We start from the raw sequence: 22,266 nt of genomic DNA on the forward strand, positions 1-22,266 counted from the left end.
ACAAATAAGAATAATAAAGTAATAGGTGCACAGTGGACCTTCTGGAACGCAGTCTACTGATGGGTTCCTTTTATCAGTTTGATGTGATCACAGCAACAGCTGTCACACCTTCTCAAAGCCAGACGCAGTTTAAAACAGAAACAGGTTAAGAAGCAAGTCACAATAAAATGATTTTTAGTTTGCAATCAAATCAGTTAGAATACTGTAGGGTAGTCACACTGACATCAGTCTTTCTAGACATGCAATTATAAATCAGGGTAACATACTTCTGACCCATACTTGCTTTGAAGTGGGTTCCATGATCAGGATTTGTGGTCCTGAATTTTATAAATGAATTTACCATAAAAACAAAACAACTTCATAAAAAAGCAATGTTAAAATAAGCATAAACAACTTTTGACATCCGCACACAAATATATACAACACAGAAACGGATCAATGCAGCTCAGTTTCCATCATTTTTTGTGGGCTGTAAAATCACTTTTTCAGTTTCCTACTTTCTGGAAGTTCTCTAGTTAACCAGCTAGAAGACCTTACAAACCTCACTTGCAATATTATTAATCATATCTACTGCATAAAGCCGCAGATAAATGATCATTTGTCAGTGGTCATTTGATAGTATTTTCAAAGGCAGTTAGTTAATAAATCTTTCAACTGACTGCTTAACTGGAGACATTAACAAGTAATTTTTTATGCACTGAGAGCAATGTTACTTTTACATAAACCTTTAGAAAAGAAAAGAAAAAGAAATCCCAGTTAAGTATTAATTATTCTGGAAATAATAAGAAACACTCTGTTCCGTTAGACAGTTTGTTACAATATACACTTCTATTATTTCAGAAGACAGAGGCTTCATTTTGAAGAAGTCTATGCTAAAGATGTTATCTGAGACTCAGATTTTGAAGGCATCTCACTTGAAGAGGCTTAATTCCCCCCCCCTCTAGAAATTGAGGCCTTTTGAGATGAATAAAACTCCCAGGTGTAGGAGCTTACAAGAAGCTACAATGCAGGTTCAAAAAGTCACTTTCATAATGAAAAGAACCTCCATGCTCTGCAATATTAAGTAGCCTAAGAGAGGCTTTTAGTTACTGTATTATCTGAAGTAATGATAGTTGATTTAGGAAAGAGATAATCTGCTACCTTTACATAAGAATACGGTAACAATACAGAAAGGCTCTGAACAAGATTATGGAGAAGTTTCCATGGCAGTAATTGATAAGACACACACACAAAAAAACCAGTCTTTCATCATTAACTCTGAAAAGTTAGTTTGGTTCCCTGACTTTGCCGCCAAGTCCATACAACTCACTACTGCAATTCAAATGACTTGTAAGTTGCTAAGATTGTGTAATTTAATGGAAGCATGAATTCCATACATCAAATAAATTTGGAAATTACAGGGAGAATTATGATAGAGCTCAGAACTGTAGGGATAAAATACCATAAACATTCTGAAATATCTAACAAATCCAATTTACTACATACAAAATGTAATCATACGTGATGCAAAAAAAAAAAGTAAGCAGAGATTTGAATTAAGATGTTTTTGCACCTGCATTCCTTCCTCCCTGTCTTAGAATCTGGTTGAAACTTTTTTTCCTTGCTAGGGATTCTTATACTGATAATAGAAAATTGGGGTGGTGGGGAGAAAAGGAATTGATGACATTTGTATAGTGACCTGGGTAGCAATTCTTATAACTGCATCAGCCCTTGTTATTCAAGTACGGGAGCGCAGCTCGCTCCACCATACGAGGAGCAAAACCGTACAAGGACAACAGAGAAGGGGGTTAAGAGGTCGAATTCTGCAGTGCGCATCTACACATTTTTAATACAGGGACAATGCTAGGACAGCTGTCACCGTTCCACGCAACACGGACACCAGCTCTTCTGTTAACATAAGGGGGCTGAAGCATCCTGACCTAACCCTGGCCTTGCTTAGATTGAACCCCCTCGCAGCCGCCAAGCTCATATGAAGTGTTTGTGAGCAAAACATCACTCAAGGTGTCAGAATGAAAGGCCTGACAGCCACAGCGTATTGATTCATTAGAGCAGAAAAAACTTTACTGTTAGAGATTACCTTTGCTGCTGCCCTTTGACTATTTTTGCTTTAAAGGGGGGGGGGAGCCTTCAACAATACCTTAAGTCATCAACTTTCCTTTACTTGTTGTCATTTCCTTCTAATAGTCCCTGCTACTAGGATTCAATGGTTCTGCAGTCGCAGTATGGAAGAGAAAAACATTGGCGCTACCTCCTCATCCCACCCCACCCACGTTGCGTGCACTATTAAAACGTTACAGCCAAAGGCTACCGAGGGACAAAGTACACATTTTAAAGCTAAGACAGCGTCCACCTGTAGACAGGGAATTGGCAGTCTCCATAAAGGAACAGCATTCCTTGCAATGACTGTGCGGAAAGTAACAATCGGCGTGCTGCTAATGTGTTTCATTTCCCAGCTTCAGTATCTCCATTTGTCCAGCCTCTCGGAGCAGAGATAAGAGTCTTTTATAGGCTTCTCTGTTAAGGAGTAAAAAAACAAAACAAAACAAAAAGGTATATAACACTTTAATTAAAACCAGTGTCACGGAGTTTGAGAAATCAGTCATGTCACTTGTGGGTTACTTAAGGAAAATTTGAGGGAATCAACCTCAGAACTGTTATGAAGCCTTGGAAAATGAAAGAACGCTGAGTACCTGTATAAGCAGGTAAAAAGGTAAAGGGACCCCTGACCATTAGATCCAGTCGTGGCCGACTCTGGGATTGTGGCGCTCATCTCACTTTATTGGCTGAGGGAGCCGCCGTACAGCTTCCGGGTCATGTGGCCAGCATGCCTAAGCCGCTTCTGGCGAACCAGAGCAGCGCACAGAAACGCCGTTTACATTCCTGCCGGAGTGGTACCTATTAATCTACTTGCACTGTGATGTGCTTTTGAACTGCTAGGTTGGCAGGAGCAGGGACTGAGCAACGGGAGCTCACCCTGTCGTGAGGGTTTGAACCGCCGACCTTCTGATCAGCAAGTCCTAGGCTCTGTGGTTTGACCCACAGCACCACCTGCATATAAGCAGGTGCAGAATGTCTGATGAAAACCATGGCTATGCCAAAGAGCCAGTAAGGGTTGTTCTGAAAACAGAGATGTGGGATAGCTCAGTCAGTAGAGCATAAGACTCTTGATCTCAGGGTCATGGGTTCGAGCCCCATGTTGGGCAAAAATATTCATGCATGGCAAGGGGTTAGACTAGATGACCCCCTGGCATCAACTCTGTGATTCTAACCTTTTCAGCATGAGGGCCTCATTCCATTCTGGATGGAGCAACAAATGTGAACTTTCTACACAAACTCACACACCCCTCTCTGTTCTCCTTCCAAGGAAGCAAGAAGCACTGCCAAAGCTCAAGGGCACATTTCAGCCAGGACAAAAACACCCAAGGAGCATGTGAAGCGAGGCCAGATAAAGAGACTGGGAGGGCTGCATTTGGCCTCTAGGCGTGAGGCTTCTCACCCCTGCTAGGCACCATAGTTAAACTCAATCTAACTTTGATTTAATATGGTGCACCTAACCATCTGCATCACTTGTATCCACCCATCTGTTTAAATGGAGACCAGGTGGATATTGTGATACAAATGCGAGTCTGCTTCAAGAGCTGGTTTTCCTGGCCAGATAACCCTGTATTTAAAAATTATGTAAGATAACCAGCAATTATTTAAGCAGAGGCCGTGACTTGCGTGCCTATGTTACGTCAGTAACAATTCCTTTGACCTTAAGAAGTGGACTCAGACAAGGCATAATGAGTGGAAGTCCTTAATTGTTCTGAGACCTCTGGGTATAGGGTGGTATATAAATTCAATAAATATTATTATTAATAATAATATAAATAGTTGCAGGACTAAACTGGCTTCTGTTTCCACTTCTATAGCCTACAGAAAGCATCAGCATAGTTTGAAAACCACAGAAATCCAAGAAATGCAGAAGCTGTGGGGAGAGGCAAGCTTTGTATAAATCAGCTTCCTTCTGATAAAAGATATTTGCCAGGAGCAGCAAAAATAATATGACTTTTATTTCCTTTTAATTCTGAGAGCCTGCTTTTCAAGCACATACCAAAGACCCTTAGTATCATCCTAGCCTACTACAGTGGTACCTCGGGTTACATACGCTTCAGGTTACATACGCTTCAGGTTACAGACTCTGCTAACCCAGAAATAGTACCTCGGGTTAAGAATTTTGCTTCAGGATGAGAACAGAAATTGTGCTCTGGTGACATGGCGGCAGCGGGAGGCCCCATTAGCTAAAGTGGTGCTTCAGGTTAAGAACAGTTTCAGGTTAAGAACAGACCTCCAGAAAGAATTAAGTACTTAACCCGAGGTACTAGTGTACTTATAAATGGAGTGGGGGTGGGGACCCACTATATGATATTTGCATGGAAAGCAACAGATAATTAAATAAGCATTTATTTGGGCAATTTATACACTGCTTATATTTAAACAAAGCTCTAACAGAAAATAAGACAGGGTTCACACAGCCAAAAAAAGCAGAGTCCTTTGCGAAGCGATCAGGCTCTGATAACAGCTTACTGGCATATTTCAATGTAAAGCATTTAACAAAACACAAAAAGGTGTTTCATTTCATAAATCTCATCCATATTTGCTAAGTATCTAGGAAGAATTTAACTCTGGAGAAACCTACACTGTAAGTTTAAATAGGCCTTTTGTGGAGAGAGTGAACTTCTGTTCATCACCCAAAAGCAACAGTAATCCCCAAACATACCTTTGCACAGCGTTTCTGCCAAGACCTTGTTTGTACTCTGAATTCCTCAGGGCCTCTGTCATAGCAGGAATCAGGCTGATAACTAGAGACTGGTCCAAGACTGCCACTGCTTCCAAGATGCTATAAACTTGATTATCATACACAGTAGTGTAATCTTGGATAAACTGCCTGAAGGAAGAAAAAAGGGCATTTAGTGCAAGGTACAAAAAAAATGATTCTCAGAAAACAAACTCTACTGAATAAATGTGTACTTCTATTTGAAAACGAGTCCAGGGAGCTCATAGGATCAGATCTAGAAGCAGCAAGAAAGGGAGTATGGTAATATAATATATACACATTTTCAATATAAAAATGTAAAAGCTAACCACAAATACAGCAAGTATACAACACTTATTTTTTCAATACAGTATGTGCTGGAGAAAGTACTCAATTCAAAACATTATGGCAAACCATAGTTTGCACAAATGACAATTTAAAACTGTGATGAAAAGCCCTTTATCCATTTCCGATACCACAAGTGATCTAAAATTCCACCCTGCGCTCCTGGGTGTCATAAGGGTAAGTTGACAAAATCATGTAGAGTCAATGTTAATCTTAGGAAATTTGAATTTCAGAGGGATGCTGAGCTTTCCTTTCCGTCTAGCTATCACTTGTTGAAGAAGTGTGCCAAATTTAAATGAAATTCTCTGGCCAAAATATGCACCCTTTCCTTCTTTTAATAGTCCATCATTTTGATTCGAGCTTTTAATCTGACAAGAAACCTATGTTGGTGACCCCCTTGTCCCCACTTCTAAGTGGACTCTAGAGCCAAAAGAAACGTAACTATTCACTTGACTGCAAGTATTGCTAGCATTAGCTAATTCTGAATTCACATTTTGGGGTCAGGGATCCCCCCCCCCAAAACTTTCTAACACAAATGCTTTCGTGTTTTGAATGTTTTAAAATACAGCGGCAACTCAGGTTAAGAACTTAATTCGTTCTGGAGGTCTGTTCTTAAACTGAAAATGTTCTTAACCTGAGGTACCACTTTAGCTAATGGGGCCTCCTGCTGCCACCGCCGTGCGATTTCTGTTCTCATCCTGAAGCAAAGTTCTTAACCCGAGGTACTATTTCTGGGTTAGCGGAGTCTGTAACCTGAAGCGTCTGTAACCTGAAGTGTCTGCAACCCGAGGTACCACTGTACCTGCTTTTAAGTGTTTTTTTTTTAAAAAAAATATTGAGAATGTCAATGTTTTGTATTTTTGTAAACCACTTACGAGGTTTCCTAACAATCATGTGATAAATGAATGAATGAATGAATGAATGAGGGAGCCCCAGAAAAATTCTCACATCCATGATTTGTTCAAGCCTCTAAGTTGCACTGGCTTAACAGTGGTGTGAGATGGTGAATGCAAAGGAACCCCAGGCACAGATCTATGTCAGGCTCCCAATTGCAGACATTTGCCCTCTAAGGCATAAAGGGAGATGGAGGCGGGCACAGCAAAGCCACAGAGCAGAGGGGTAGCCAGTGCATCCCTGCTGTTCCTCACTCAATTCTAATCACATGGGGAAATTCAGCATCTGAACGGGGCTCAAATAGTACTTGCTGATGATGGTGTGATAATTTCACAAGAGGAAAGTCACCCACACGCCATGGAGGTGGGAAGCAGTTCCCTGCCAGGGATGCTATGCAATTCTGTCCGAGGATTATCCTAACATGCGCCCCTGTGTTTTTAAGCCTGCAATGCCTTCTTTGTACGATGGCATTAAAATCCACTGAGGGTGGGGGAAGGGAATGAATGTGGCTTCGTTCTAAATAGTTTCCCCTTTCTTGTTTTGGCCGATCCACATGACAACCCGCTTTGCCAAGAATGGGAGTACTATAAACAATCAACTTCAAATTATGTTAGGGATAATTAGTTGCTTAAAAGAACATGTTTTCTGTCAAATGCCTTGCAATCGTTTCAGTGCCAATTGGCCAGTTTTCTACTTACCTAAACACAGAAATCAGCTGGGTGGCAAGCTCTCCTCCTGACCCCGCTTGGCAGCCTTCTACAACACACTGTAGAATCTCTGTAGACAGTTTTTTAACTGCAGGAAACAAATCACATGGAGCTTTCTAATAGACAATAGAGGAAAACAGCTCTGGGAGACAATATAGGCTTGCTTCTCTCTCTCTCTCTCTCTCTCACACACACACACACACACACACACACACCATTTTGAGTGGCACAAGCTTAAACTGATGCAAAAGGCTCATTCTGTTACTACAAGAATAAATTACAACTGGCAGTAGCAGATTTTTCTACAAACCTAACATATTTTACTTGGGAATAAATGTTTGCTGAACTCGGTGGGCCTTACTTCTGGCCTTTTTAAGGTGTGTGTTCATGGCAGACCAGCACCCGGCTCGTTTTAAGCTGGCAACCCAAGAAGGCACCCCAGACTACTCAAATGCCTGATAGGTTTGTGTGAATGTCAGCATGCCTGTAGATAGTGAGCCACTCAAGGCATAGACCTGTTTCTTTGCTTAGGCTCTGCAGGAGGGGTAGGCAGATTTCAACCTTGTGGGAGCTATCTTGTTGTGTGCTAGAAACCCCAAATGGAAAGAAATGCAGTTCAAATATAGAATTCTAAGGCAAGAACAAAACTTGCATGAAACCCAGTCCTTCAACACACAAAAATGCACTCCTAGTTATTCCCCCCACTCCGGTCTTAATTTCTGCAGTGCAGTTTAATAGAAAGGGAGTCTGAAGTCCTTGACCATCTTCCTCAAAATATCCAGAGATCTACCAGTAGATCCCTATGTACGTTCTGCCCTTCCCTGCTCTAAAGTAATTAAAACAAACAAACAAACAAAAACCAGTAAGTTCACAAGCTCACCTTGTGGTTCATTAACCAGCACAAGGCATTTCAACACAGAAGGGAGCAGCAGCTGAACGTCACACATTTCAATGCTCTTGGTCCTCCGGAATGCTTCAATAATGAAAGCAAGAACTGAAGCCAGGCGAGGAGGAGGGGCATGACCTTTGAACGACAGGTAACTTTCACTGGAAGGAAATCAGAAAGGGCCCAAAAGTGAATCAGCAGTGCCTATCTCATGTTCATTTGGATAAATAACAATATGGCAATTTATTCACATTTGCCTATTATTCAAACAAATCCACATGCCTCTATTTCAGCTTCCACTCAAATACTTTTATAACTATGCGTTTTTTGATGAGGTCACCTCACTCTGCAGATACTATCCTATCAGGAGGTCAATTCTGCACAAAGCTGGAATCAGGCACAAAGCTGCATATCAGATAGGAGCCTTCTAAAGCTGTTGCTCTTTCAACAAGCCTTCTAAAAATCTTCATCCCAACTGGTACCTATCTTGGAGTTGATTTTATGTACCGTAAGTACTGTTGCGATAAACTGTTGTTAATATTTATAAGTGTTTTTTAAATTCTCTGTGCATATATGTGCATGTATACACGCACATACACACAAACATTTATATCCTACCGAGTAATATATAACCAAGGAACTCAAGGTGGCATATGTGGAACTCTCTACTTTTATCATCACAACAGCCGTATCAGGTATGCTGGCTGAGAGGCAGGTGAAGCCCAAGGTCACTTAGTGAGCTTCATGACTGAATTTGAAGCCTAGTTCCCCAGGTCCTAGGCCAGCACTCTAACCACTACAACACACTGCCGCTCGATAGATAGAACTGTTTATATATAAGTAACTGTTTTATATAAGTTATATCTGTAAACCACTCCTGGATGCCTCATGAGAAGTGAGTCATAAATAAACAATCATTTATGTGCAGTTTTTCTTTTAATAAAAAATAATAATAACATGAGTACTTTTCTAGTGTTTAACAAAATTGGCATGTCCCTGAGTGGTTTCCTAACTTTCACAACTTATTCAGTACGAACACAAGCTTCCCCCGAAACTCTTTACCTGGAGAGAATAGTAATGTCAAATACATCATATCCCCTTTTCCTGGGCATTACCTGATGACTTGCATGGTGGTCTTACGGAGATGCAAGACTCCTGGAATGGTGGTGGTGCTGCACATGGCCAGCAAAACAGGGTGTTGCTGTCCAGCTCGAGGAGCGGAAGGTGAGGAAGAGAGGAAGCGCCCAAAATACTGCTGAATTGCATTTCCTAGCAACTGATTCAAATAGGCCCCTTGAGTCTGAGACTGGCAGCATATCAAGGACAAGCCCTACGAAATGGGGGAGAGGAGAGACACAACATGAGGAATTCACCATTATCCATCTTGTACCTAAAACAATTCCCATTGCCTAAAAGTCTGAATGACTGAGCAAAACTGAATGTTGCTGGCTACATAATTGGAGAGCCTGGCTTATATTGCCTGAAAACACTACAGGGACTGTCATCAATTTCTAGAGGTTTTGGAGTTTTAAAAAAGACGGAATAGGAATTTTTGGGTGTGTGTTTGGTTTTTTTTTAAAAAAACCAACCTTGTGAAACTAAAGGTAGAAACACTGGAGAAGTTCTTCCAAATGATCCTAAAATTCCTATCAAATGCATAGGAGCATAATGAAGGTTTGAAGTAACCTGTGGGATTTGATGTTTTTGTAATGTTTGAAAGGGAATGCACACCTGCAACTACAAGAAAGACACAAGAATCAGAAACACCCCCCAAAAATAACCTACACAAAAACAAAATACTTCAAGTGAGATGAAAGGCATGCTTGGGGGGGGGGGAGAAGGATGTTCCATGGGGCAAAAATTCTCTTGGGTATCATTGTGGCTCTAGAAGTGTCATTTTTCAAAAAAATATTCTTATACTGTATTGCTTACAGATATTATTTTTATAATATTTATCTTTCACTTTTAATGTTTACTTTTCAATATACTCAAAAACTATTTGATTTCAGGAACTGTAGCTTAGACTTAAAAAACCTGGAGTGGTATTTTGCACGTAGAATTGAGCTTTACTGTATCTCACCCATACAGCTCATCTGTGTCATACCTGGGTTATTATTTTTGGACATTTTTCTTATTTTACATGAATCTTTGGTGGGTTTTTATCCCAGCTAAGAGTTAAGATGGGTTTCTGTCCATGACTTTTTGTATGCTCTGTGTATTCTCCCTCACTCCCCCCCCCCCAGTCCTCAATCTGTATAAGCAGATTTCTTTGAGAGTGCTTCCAGAGATTGACAGGAACGGAGGTAAATCACGAGTCTCCTGTCATAAGGGTTATTATCGAAGAATTCACAGAGACTCTTACTTGGAATTCACACTAGCAAAATGGTCAAGCATCAGTAACAATAGAAAAATATATCATGGCAGGTTCATGGGAATAGAAAAATGGGTGAAATGTTTTCTTTAATTCAGTGGAGAATCAGTAATCCGTGCCAATATTGTTTGCATGTTTGCACTGTTCCACCAAATATGAAAACACAAAACTGAGTTTTGTTAGAGAATGCAGTTAGCACGATGGGGTTGGTGTACCATAAACATGCCATCAGCATTAGCAGCCATTGTTCATTCTACTTGGAATGCTGAGGCTGCCAGTAATAGGTTTGAAAATCTTCAGCCCAGAGGATAATTTTTAATTTTTTTGTCAATCACCTGTCTGATGAGTTAATAATCTGTGTGTGCTTAGGGTAAGAAAATCTGCCCAAGAATTTTATCTTGGAACTAATACTTCAAGTGTAGATATGCACTGAAGGAATAACTAACCAGGATTTGTCGGCTAGTAGCTACAACAGGCAGGCTTGAGTAAACCTGCAGTGAATGACAATAGCATCCAGGCAATCATACTACTGATGTGCAACAAATGTACCTAAATTGATACATGTGGACAAGGCAGGCTAGTTAATGTCTACGGGCTTACTTGCAAGACCATATTTTGGCACAGGATTGTAGCCCTGGCATGGGCAATGCTCATTTCCATTACGACACAAACAAATGATAAACCCAAGATATGAAGGCAGGGGAATTTAGAATCCCTTGTCCTTTGAGTTACCTCTAATATTATTTTTCCGGGAAGCCATCAAAAGGACTCCTATGAGCCACAATATGGGAATCTCAAGGCCTTTAAAGAACCCCAAGACTTGTAGGAAAACTTCTAAGGTGGTAAGACATTGTCTCTTAAATCAAAAGTGGTTTATCCCATGAACAGAACTTGTTATGGTATGATTCATATTTTTTCTGTGATCAGAATGCTACTTGGGTTGAAGTATCTACATGCTGCCTTCACAGATTGGCACCTACTTTTGGTATCATAGGGAAGTACTCTGGGCTACTGGGGCCATAGCAATACAGATATCCAGGGTAGAATCTACATACTGATGTTTTAATGTATTTTAATGTATTTTTAATCTTTTGTTGGAAGCTGCCCAGAGTGGGTGGGGTATAAATAATAAATGAGCGGGGTAAATAATAATAATCATCATCATCATCATCATCATAATAATAATAATAATAATAATAATAATAATAATTCTGTTCTGTAAATGCTTTTTCTCAAAGTGTTTTTAAAAATACATTGAATTTTCTATAAGGCTCACCATCTCCATCTAGTGTCAAATTGCATATTGCACTTAAAACACACTTACCGTATTTTTCGTCCCATAGGACGCACCTAGTTTTTTGGGGGGGAAATAAAGGATTCCCCCCCTTTATTTCCCCCCCAAAAAACCAGGTTGAGGAACAGCGGGATGGCGGCGCTGCGCCTATCCGCTGTCCCCTGAGCTTGTGGGGCTGGCCGATGTCTGCCCGAAGCGCGGGGCGCTCTGCTTCAGCGCGCCCCACGCTCCGTGCAGCAGGCTGCTATCCGCAGCATGGGGAGCCCTGCAGGAACTCCCGCAGGGATCCCCACGCTGCGGATGTCTGCCCGGCGCACAGGGCGCTCTGCTTCAGGGCATTTTGCGCGCCGGGCGGCAGGCTGCTATCCGCAGCGTGGAGAGCCCAGTGGCAGTTCCCGCAGGGCTCCCCACGCTGCAGATAGCTTCCCGAAGCCTGGAGAGCGAGAGGGGTCGGTGCACACCGACCCCTCTCGCTCTCCAAGCTTCAGCGAAAGCCTGTATTCGCCCCATAGGACGCACACAGATTTCCCCTTCATTTTTGAAGGGGAAAAAGTGCGTCCTATAGGGCAAAAAATACGGTAAAACATTTTATTTGCAGCTGTATAGTTGAGTCCACCTCCTCTCCACAACGAAAACTTTATATAGCAGCACCAATATCAGGAATATATATATATATATGTATATATGAGAAGTTTTTTGCCACATTGCCTGTGACTGTAAGAACAGGATGTTGGACTAGATGGGCCTTTATCTGATTTACAAGACCCTTGTTATGTACCTTAAAAACTGGAAAAAAATTAATTCGGGCCAAGGGGTTTATTTACAAGATAGCACTCACATGTTTTTCTTTAAAAACCTATAAACAAAAGTTCAAAGATTATACAGTAGACTACCTAGTTGATGAAAACTTTTAGACTGAGTATTTTAACAATGGTTTCATTTTCCTTGTTTAAATTCTATGCTTTCTTTTATGTAACTGTTTTAATCGTTTTATTTTTCTATAATGGGTATACAGTAAAAAAAATAAATCTAACTACAACAGTTTCTCTCATTGTGTGGAGAAATCATTTGATATCAATAATTTTCTTAAGCAAAGTTCCAAAACCATTTAAATAGCAGTCAGTCCTACTATATCAGTGAATGACTATTTAGGTAGTAAGTTTCTTCAGGACTGTTGTCTTAGCTTGTAAAACGTTTCAGGGAAGGATATGTATCTCTGCTAGATGTTTGAACAACCACCAACATCCATGAAGCTGTGTCCCATTAGCAGGACTTTTAAGATTAACTGTTCAACAATATGTAAAAGGTAAAAAAAGGTAAAGGACCCCTGGACGGTTAAGTCCAGTCAAAGGCGACTATGGGGTTGTGGCACTCATCTCGCTTCAGGCCGAGGAAGCCGGCATTTGTCCACAGACGGCTTTCCGGGTCATGTGGCCAGCAGGACTAAACCACTTTTGGTGCAACCGAACACCATGACGGAAACCAGAACGCACGGAAATGCCTTTTAGCTTCCCGCCTGTTTATCTACTTGCACTGGTGTGCTTTAGAACTGCTAGGTTGGCAGAAGCTGGGACAGAGGAACGGGCGCTCACCCCGTTGCACGGATTCGAATTGCTGACCTACCGATTGACAAGGCCAAGAGGCTCAGTGGTTTAGACCACAGCGCCACCTGCACGGTGTATGTAAAAACAACAACAAGCCTCCGTTGCCAGCCATTAGTTTTCCATATCATCTATCTATCTATCTATCTATCTATCATCTATCATCTATCTATCTAACACAGACATACACACCTGAAGAAACAGAGGAAGATTCTCCCGAATGGCAGACAACATCGCTGCAGGCAGCTCTTTGTCTTGCTGGAGCACAGCATGTGGCAAGAGCAAGCAATCTATTATGCGGAACAAGAGCTGTTGTGCTTTGGAAGTAGCCAGTATGGGTGCCCAAGACTTCACAAGGCATCCTATTGAATAAAAACCCGAAAGACAAAACTGGTAAAAAGAAGAGGGAAGGCATAAACAGGCTTTCTGCTAGGTTGCATTTCCCTTGGTTGTAACTATAGCAACCAAGTGTCACATTTTCACATAACCCACTTTAGTCAACCTGGGAATAGTGAATGTCCATTCATAGCAAAATGAGTCATAAACTTTGGGCTAATAATGGGTGTGATTTTTTTAAAAAAACAACACCCTGTGATTGGATCTCACAACTTAAAAGTGGCACTGTGTTTCCCCTCTCGTGCCTCCATTCATCAAAAGACGTATCAATAAAAATTAAGTGGCATAGGGTGCCAGTACCTTCCCCAGGACTGCTGCCTTGATTCAAATCAGAGTTCAGCTGCTTTGAAAATCTTTATTGTTGTCTTTCAAGCCGCTAGGCTGAGTTGCAGTATTATTCTATATCCGTTCCTTTAAGTTTCAAAGGACTGTCTACATATTATGCGGGTTACTAGTGCTATGTCATTGCTACACCCTCTTCCACCTACAACTATGTCTACACATGCTGGAAAACAGGGCTCCGACACACGCATAACATAAACAAGGAAAAGATTGAGACATTTGCTGTACTGCAATTGTTAATATGCAAGCAACACAGCACTTAGAACCACAGAATTCTACAGCCAACCCTTTGTAGTTAATCTACATGAGAAAGAATGCTAGCTTATGACACTTTCCTCCTGCATACAAACTACCTGTACTTATGTATATATGCTATATCAAGGCTGGGGAAGCTGACCTTCCAAAGATCGCTATAATACAACTCTCATCACCCCCGACCACTGTTTAATGTCAGATGTAGTTGATGGGCTTTGGAGCCCAACAACACCTGGAGGGCCACAGCTAAACCACCTTATATAAAACATTTGTCTATCGCAGGGATGGGGAACCTTTGTTCTTCGACTCCAGTCCCACTGAAATCAATCTGACTTAAGTTAGTTGCCATGAAGTTCCATTTCATGGTTTTCAGCTGGACTTTGTTACAGCTTCACCTTTGCTGGATTGATATCAAAGGTTCTAACCGGGAGTATCATACAGAAATAAATTAGAATGCCCGCTTAGTTTTGCATATGTTGTTTTCAAGCTATGCACTGTAATCAATGAAATAGGAACTACTTTTTAAAAGAAAAAAACACAGGGAGGATGTATGTAACTGAAACCAATACAGATAATGGAAGAGAATGAAAATAAGCTTTTTCAGACTTTATTAATATGCAAAAGTCAACCTGTCATCCCTGAAAATAAAGGCAACTACACTAATTTTGTGGAGTGGAACATAACACAGAAAGAGAGCAGACACTTAACAACAGCTCCAGCGGTGCTAATCTATTTTTTTTCTAACTATTCCGTAGGAACATCTGAAATAAAACTGCTCTCTTTGACCCAGACTACTATGTCCAATGGTCCTTAACACTGTAATTTACTCTAAGCTATTTCAAAGCTGAAAGACACAATTGTCTGGCAGCATATGCATAAATATCTGAAAGAAAATTCTTCTTGTTTTGGTTATTAATTTTCCTTGGGTGGAATCAATCAAGGCTAAAAAAACAACAACATTGAAAAATAAGTTTTAAAAACAACAATTTATACGACTTACCTTGAAGATTCAGGAACAACTATTATTATCATTATTGTTGTTGTTATTAATTATATTTACCTAGCAACACTGGAGATCACTATTATATATAAGAGCAGGCTCAATGTCTCTTTAGGTATCAAGCGTTCTGTCCATCTACTTTTCCCTGATTCAAAACATTTACTCCTCCAGAATCATGTAAGAGCCAAAAATAGTGAGCCTCTAAATATTTTGCTCTTGCCTTTCCTCTGAAGCAACCTCACACAAGTGCACAGCTATATGGGATTTAGTCTATGTGTTTGGGTTGTCCTCTATAATGAGCTCTCAATTTATGTGGGGGTTATGTTCCGGGGATAGCACATAAAGCCAAAGTCATGTATAGTCAAAACACACACACTCTCTGCACCTCCAAATGCTCTCCCAAGGTGAGTGCAATGGCCGGTGGATTGCTGCTGCTTCTCACCCCAAGAAGCCAGCCCCTTTTTTACTTTTTCCAGCCAACTGCTTAAAGTTGAATTTGCACAAGTTGCAAGCTGACTGTACCATCTTTAATCTCCACTAGAATAGCAGAGAAGCAGTTGCCTGTGAGAGGCTCAGGTGACCTTAATGAGGGCCCTGCTCACGTGCAGAGCTTTCCCCAGCCTTCCTGACTAACAAGCCATGTAAGCACGTCTCACTGGGCTAGTTCCAGACTTGCCCTTCCACAAACATAAGGGCTCCTTTTCGTCCACATAAGGAACCTGGTTCCAGTGGAAGCTTCTGATGGGCTGAGCAGGGAAAGGAGGGCGACATTTTCCGTTTATAACAGTTCATATATTCCACTCATAACCTTGTAAATGTGTTGTTACATTTCTCAACCACTGTCTGCCCTAGAAAGTGCACAGGAATGCTGTCCATGTGTTAGGGTCTTCATTGTGCATGTGCGTATACACATGGAAGCATGACAGTGGACATGTCTGAATGAATGTGAGAAAGAGGAAGAGGAGGGGAAGGGCACCACCTTTGCCATATTTTTCAGTCATTCTGGGGCAAAGCATTAGGGTAAGCAGAAATGGCTTCTAGCGGCAAATTTTTAACCCCCTCTCTCTCACACACACTCTCAATTAACTACTACATTTTCACACTAGGGAATCTGCCAGCCAGGATCAGTTTCTTGATTAGACAGTGGTTCTCAAAGGATGTGGCAGGAGAGGATGGCAAGTGTGGCAGCAAGAGTCAAGGACGATCAAAGAAACATTTTAACATTTCAGTGTAGTATAGTTATCAACCCCCCGTCATGGGAATGCTTCATGTTCTTATGTAGCTGCATTGTTTTATACTTTCTGGGTGTCCCATGATCATATGATAAAGTAAATGTGGTCTATGTTGTAAATCAAGCATTGCTTGGAGTTGCTTCTTTTCGTTTTCCAACCTATTTCTTATTAATAAAAAAGATGTGTGGCGTGAGCTAATTTTTATTCTGAAAGTGTGGCCCAGAGAAAAATGTTTGAGAACCACTGACCTAGAGAAAGGAAGACAATGTTTCAAATGTCAGTAGAAACAGTCCACATGACACTTAATGCCCTGGAATGCCTTGTAAGGCAGAACTGTTTTTCTTCTCAATTCTGGTTTCAATACCAAACATTTGGGAGATGTGTTGTTTTTTTTTAAAATCATCCCTTTGCATAATTTTATATAGTAAAGGAATATGTGATATTTACCTATAATCCTGTAGGTGAGATGCAATCCTTCCGCAGGTCCTTTCTTTGTCAAGTAGGGTTTTACATATTTTAATACATCACCAAGATATTCCAGTGCCTTTGCCACCATGGCTGATTTTTCAGCTAGTGTCTGAAGTCCACTGTAATTTTTACCAACAGCCTGAGACAATGAAAACAGGTGTGCAAAAATAATTAGTATAAGATGATGAGTCTTGGCCAATATTTCACTGAAATAAAACAAATGTTTCTTCAAATGTGGGCCCAAACACTGCATTTTCAGAATCCTCCAAAACTGGAATTTTTAGGAAATACTGTACCTTAACAAATTGAAAAACAGCCTCATTAGGGTCTTGTTTGGAGAGTGAATCATCAACATGAGCCTTTGCAAAGATATCTCTAACTTCTGGAAGTTTTAATATCAATCTTGTGAGCTCGGTCAGTTGTTCCATATAAGCCTTATCTATTGGTTATCATGAGAACACGAAAATATAATTGGTATGTATCGACAGCAAATTCATGCAGCACAGCTTTGGATTCAACTCTAAATTTCCCCTCCCACCCTTGAGCCGGGGTGCTAATCAGTACTCGCGACTATGATTACAAAGTTGGACAATCAATTTTCAGTACTCAACAGCAAACAAAACAAGAAAGGCAGTCTCACTCTACTGCAGGGGTAGCCAATGTGCCCTCTAGATGTTATTGGACTACAAATGCCATCATCTCTGACCACTGATCATACTGGCTGGGGCTGATGGGAGCTGAATTCCAGCATCATCTGGAAGGCACTGCATTGACAACCACTGTATCTGGTGGGTTACAATAAACAACAATTTGCATTATATTCCTAATTGCTGACTTTAGGCCATGCTTTCTACTTGTGTAACTTGAGCACTAATTGCTTTTCCAGAACAATTCTTCAAATATGTGAAGAGCTGTCACATGGAGATTGAGCAAACTTGTTTTCTGCTGCTCCAAGGGGTAGGACCCAAACTTACAAGAAATGAGGCTCTGACTAAACATTGGGAATAACACAGATATTCTTAAACACTTTTATATTAAAGAAGCATACTTACCAGATGTTCGCTCAGCATCTGTCCTGATCAAAGTATCAGGAGGCTGATCGATAAACATTTGCAAAACGCATCGAAACCAAGACTGTACCAACAAGGGTTGGTAGGACATATGACCCATTCTAGTAAGAGCCTCAGACAATTCACTGCAGGAAAGAAGAATCAGTAAGAAAAAAATAAGTAGGCAAATAGATAGGAAAGCCACCCTTTGTACCTTTTTTGGTACCTTTCCCCCTGTGTTTTCATATGTAACCTCTGCCATTGCTTGTCACCAGGGGATACTCTGTGAGCACTTTGACACAAAATATCATGCCCTTTCCCTGCAGTACTACGAGAAATGAAGCTGCAACAAATTCTAGAATCATAGTATTCTGGAGTTGGAAGGGACCCCAGGGTCATCTAGTCCAATCCCCTGAAATGCAGGAATCTCAACAAAAATATCCATGAGAGATGACCATCCAACCTCTGCTTAAAAACCTCCAAGGACGGAGAGTCTGCCACATTCCAAGGAGGTCTGCTCCACCGTCAAACAGCTGTTACTGTCAGAAAGTTCTTCCCGATGTTTACTCAGAATGTCCTTTCTTGTAACTGGAAGCCATTGGTTTGGGGTCCTAGCCTCCAGAGCTAAGAAAAACAAGCTGCTCCATCTTCTACATGGCAGCCCTTTAGATATTTGAAGATGGCTATCATATCTCCTTCAGTCTTCTCTTTTCCAGCCAAACGTATCTACTTCCCTCAACTACTCCTCATAAGGCTTGGTTTCCAGATCCTTTATCATCTTGGTTGCCCTCCTCTGCACATGTTCCAGTTTGTCAATATCCTTCTTAAGTTCAGTTCAGTGCCTAGAACTGGACAAAGTACGCCAGGTCTGACCAAGGCAGAATAGAGCAGGACTATTACTTCCCATCATTGGGACCCTAGGCTTCCGTTGATGTAGCCTAGAATTGTATTAGCATTTCTTCCTGCTGCACCACACTGTTGACTTGTGTTAAGCTTGTGGTCTATCAAGACCCCTAGATTCTGTTCACATGTACTACCAGTACATCTGCAAGCTTCTTTACTACCCTTTGGTGCTGAAGATTTGATTCATTTAAGTAGCTAGTTGTTCCCTTACCACCTCTTTCCCTATCTTGGGCTGCAGTTCCCTCCTTGCATCACTTATTCTGTTTGGCAGTGTTTTCCTTTTGAGTGAAGATAGAGGCAAAGTATGTGTTCAGCAGTTCCATCTTCTCTCCCCCCCCCAATAGCAGTCCTCTGTCTTTTCCACGTGGAGGACTTACTACTTGCTTGATCTTCCTCTTGCTTTGAACAAACCTTTATTATTATTTTTAACCTCTGTTGCAAGCAAGAGCTCGTCCTGAGCTTTGGCTCACCTGACCTTCTCCCTGAAACAGTTGTGAACTTGTGTATACTCTTCCTTCATGACTAGAAGTGTCTGGCTACATAAGGGAGGGTCCCTTCCCTGTTATCCCACCTGGTCCCTCTCTGGGATCCGACTCTGTGCTCATAGCTGCCTCTCTGGTCAACTCTCAGACTTCCTGGGGACCAGATGAGGCCCATCTCAACTGGGCTTCGCCCATTCCACTGCTGTGCCTACTTATAATCTTCTTGTTGACTCTGCTGCCAAAAATTGTGGTGTTTCTTTTGGGGAGGCGGAAGGCAGTTGCTTGGGCTGGGCTGTATCAGACCCCTGAAATGTGGGCTAGATATTCCTACTTTAAAGACATAATTGTGTTGGAAAACAAATGTGAACAATATTTCTGATATAACCGAAAGACCTGAAACTTTGTAAATAATAGGGCAATTTGCACTAGCTGCCTCTGAGTTAGAACAGAGGGCATATTCTGAATATAAAGGCATGACACATTACTATGAATATATCAAATGGATCTCAAAACCAGGGGAAAAAATCTTGCATGCACATGTACAAAGGAAACTGAGACAGGCCACTGACTCATCTAATTCAGTAGTTTGCGCTCACTGGTAACGGCTCTCCAGTATTTCAACCATATTTCTTGTTTTTACCAGGAGGCAAGATATTGAACCAGGAGCTTTGTATTAGCTACCATCCTCTCCCTTTTAAATCATACAAGCTATCATTACAATTTATGTCATTAAGGCTCAAGGTAAAACTCCCATTGATTTTAATGCTCTGGACATCTTCCTACATGTAAGCTCTGTGCCTTCTCCCACATATTTTGTTAAATCACTTATAAAGGCTGAGAAGTGGAAGGGGTCTTGTGGGTTGTTTAGTTTAACCTGCCACCCTGAGGCAATATAGTCTAAATTTAAAGTGTGGCTGATGGATGCTTGTCTAGCTTGTTCTTAGTTTATGCCATTTTGAAAAATGTGCTATGAAATTCCTCGGTGGTGCAGCAAATTCCCACAATTGTCTGCCAAGTGTTACATACAGTTGAATTCATAACATCAGATGAACTACCCAGAATTAGATACCTGCATCTTACAGATGATTCCCCAAATGGTTTGTACAATGGCAGGTGCTATGAGATTCCAGTTGTCAATAAATAACAGTTGTCAGAACAACAAATGGAAGCAACGTGGCTCTGTAGAAATATTTATACTTTTATTGTACTTTTGACTAAGAGACTAGGGCCCAAAGAACCTTAGTCCAAAGCCAAAGGGGACTTTCACTTCCTGAAAAGCAGGCCATCTATGTATACTGGCAAATGGAGAATTTCAAAAGTAATTTGTGATATGGCACAGGATGGAGTTGGGTGTAAAAAAAAAAGAAAAAGGTCAAAAATTCCTCTAGGCTAGTGCAAACACTTTATATCAACCCAAGGAAGTCTTTGCCAGCCAAAGCTCTCATGTTTATGACTATTTCTTTACAAAATTACTTAGTTGCACTTCCAACAAACAACTCATAGGCATTGTACTGTAAATTCTGAAGGCCACTGAAACAAAAACCAGTAAACGAGAGAATAAAACATATGACTAGAAAGCATCTGCTCTCACTTTGCCAAGTAAGTTTACATCACTCACCTGTTTTGTATTAGGTGGCTTAGATACCTTGAAACCAGCCGAGGGCAAACCATATCATCCCACCCGAACAACTGCATCATTGATAAAACTGGTTGAGGCTGAAGATCTGATGTACATGTGCTGGGCAAATCCAAAGCCAGTAAAGTAAAACCTATTTTTAAGAAAGAAAGAAAGAAAGAAAGAAAGAGGAAACTCGTACACTTTTCGTGAGCAGAATGACCGCTATTGTGAGTTCAAATGTATTCTTTAAAAAAAGATAACAGGCTCAGTATGTATACCCTTAGGCTGCATTCCTAACAGTACTTACCTGGGAGTAAGCCCCACTGAATTCAACAGGACTTACTTCTGGGTAGGTATAGTTGCGATTGTGCTGTCAGTACTATAGAAATGCTTTCAATCAGGGCTCCATGAGCATCTACTGGGGTCCCACATATTTTTACAACCTTGCACCACAGGACTTTCATTCTCCCCTCTTCTTCCCCAGTCACGCACTGCCACCTATTACCATATTTTTAAAATGTGTGTGCGTGTGAGGCAGCAAAAGAGTATGTGTTGGGGTTCAGCAGAGTATCACAATATGTTATGGATATCATGAAAGATGTTCCTCAACTAAAAAAAAGGGGGGGTGGGAGTTGATAACATTGTGCTACTATATCATCTTATATTTACTCATTATATTTTCTTATCATAGTTTGTAGCTCACTTTCTCTTTCATTCTTCTAAACTGTTGAATTACATACATCACTATATCCGCAGTGCTAATTTTCACACAGCAATGTTAATCCAATGGGATGTTTCTTTTTTTAACAAATATGTAAAGAAAACCAGAATGGACTTTTTGACAGGATACTAGGTTTCTGCCTTAGCATGATTACTATTATATCTTAATTATTGCAAAGCTGCTGAAGTTCAAGGGTCTTTCTTTATTTCCATTATTGACCGGGTCTTTGAGAGCTCATAAAACTCAGTTCTTAATTCATGTTGGGCTAAAATACATTTAAATTCAAATCTGCCTTTTCCAAATATTATTTAAATGGATTCAGTGTGCCATTATAGCTAGGCACAAGCCTTGTCAAATTGAAATATGCAGTATTACGATATAGAAATTTCATGGAAGAAATGATATTCTATCAAAATACAAAAGAACCAGATCAGCTGGGCACAGCTCCACTAAAGTCAAGGATTGGCACTATTATAGTTTACTCTCAATATGCTATTCCATCTGCTAGGATTTCGAGTAGCATTCCTACAGAGTAAGACATCAGAAAAGGTGGTGGTGTTTTGTTTTTAAATCGGGACGTCACACCATGTGCTTAAATGTTGTCTGATATATGCTTAGAAAGCCATTTACAAAATGAATATTATTATAATCTGAGAGAAACATTGGGGAGAAAGGAATTTCGAGAAGCAGAAGAGCTATGAACAAACTCATTTAAGCTCTGAAAATATGCATCACATTTGATATGATGAAGCATTTAGCAGCATCAACCATTAACCTTGCAGAAAATTATAGCTCATATTTCAAATGTAACAAATGATAGCAGAGGAAAAGTGATACTCGAGTTGCGGATATAGAGACACCATATTAATAAGATGAGTACTCCAGAGTATACTAATAATGTGTTGGT

At 40.7% G+C, this 22,266-nt stretch overlaps 1 protein-coding gene across 1 annotated transcript in view; it reads right to left on the bottom strand.

The window, feature by feature from the left end:
* Positions 1–157: 157 nt before the first annotated feature.
* The window catches only part of MMS22L (MMS22 like, DNA repair protein), a 71,710-nt gene continuing 49,601 nt past the window's right edge, over positions 158–22,266 (bottom strand). The window contains exons 16-25 of the mRNA XM_053381502.1: positions 20,639–20,789; positions 17,639–17,781; positions 16,883–17,025; positions 16,566–16,725; positions 13,086–13,255; positions 8,743–8,957; positions 7,622–7,788; positions 6,733–6,829; positions 4,760–4,927; positions 158–2,514 (exon numbers count right to left, since the gene is read on the bottom strand). Coding sequence (XP_053237477.1) covers positions 2,433–2,514; positions 4,760–4,927; positions 6,733–6,829; positions 7,622–7,788; positions 8,743–8,957; positions 13,086–13,255; positions 16,566–16,725; positions 16,883–17,025; positions 17,639–17,781; positions 20,639–20,789 — 1,496 coding nt within the window. The 3' untranslated portion in view covers positions 158–2,432. The remainder of the gene's footprint in view (positions 2,515–4,759; positions 4,928–6,732; positions 6,830–7,621; positions 7,789–8,742; positions 8,958–13,085; positions 13,256–16,565; positions 16,726–16,882; positions 17,026–17,638; positions 17,782–20,638; positions 20,790–22,266) is intronic.

The sequence above is a fragment of the Podarcis raffonei genome, chromosome 3 (assembly GCF_027172205.1).
Source record: "Podarcis raffonei isolate rPodRaf1 chromosome 3, rPodRaf1.pri, whole genome shotgun sequence".
Taxonomy (NCBI): Eukaryota; Metazoa; Chordata; class Lepidosauria; order Squamata; family Lacertidae; genus Podarcis; species Podarcis raffonei.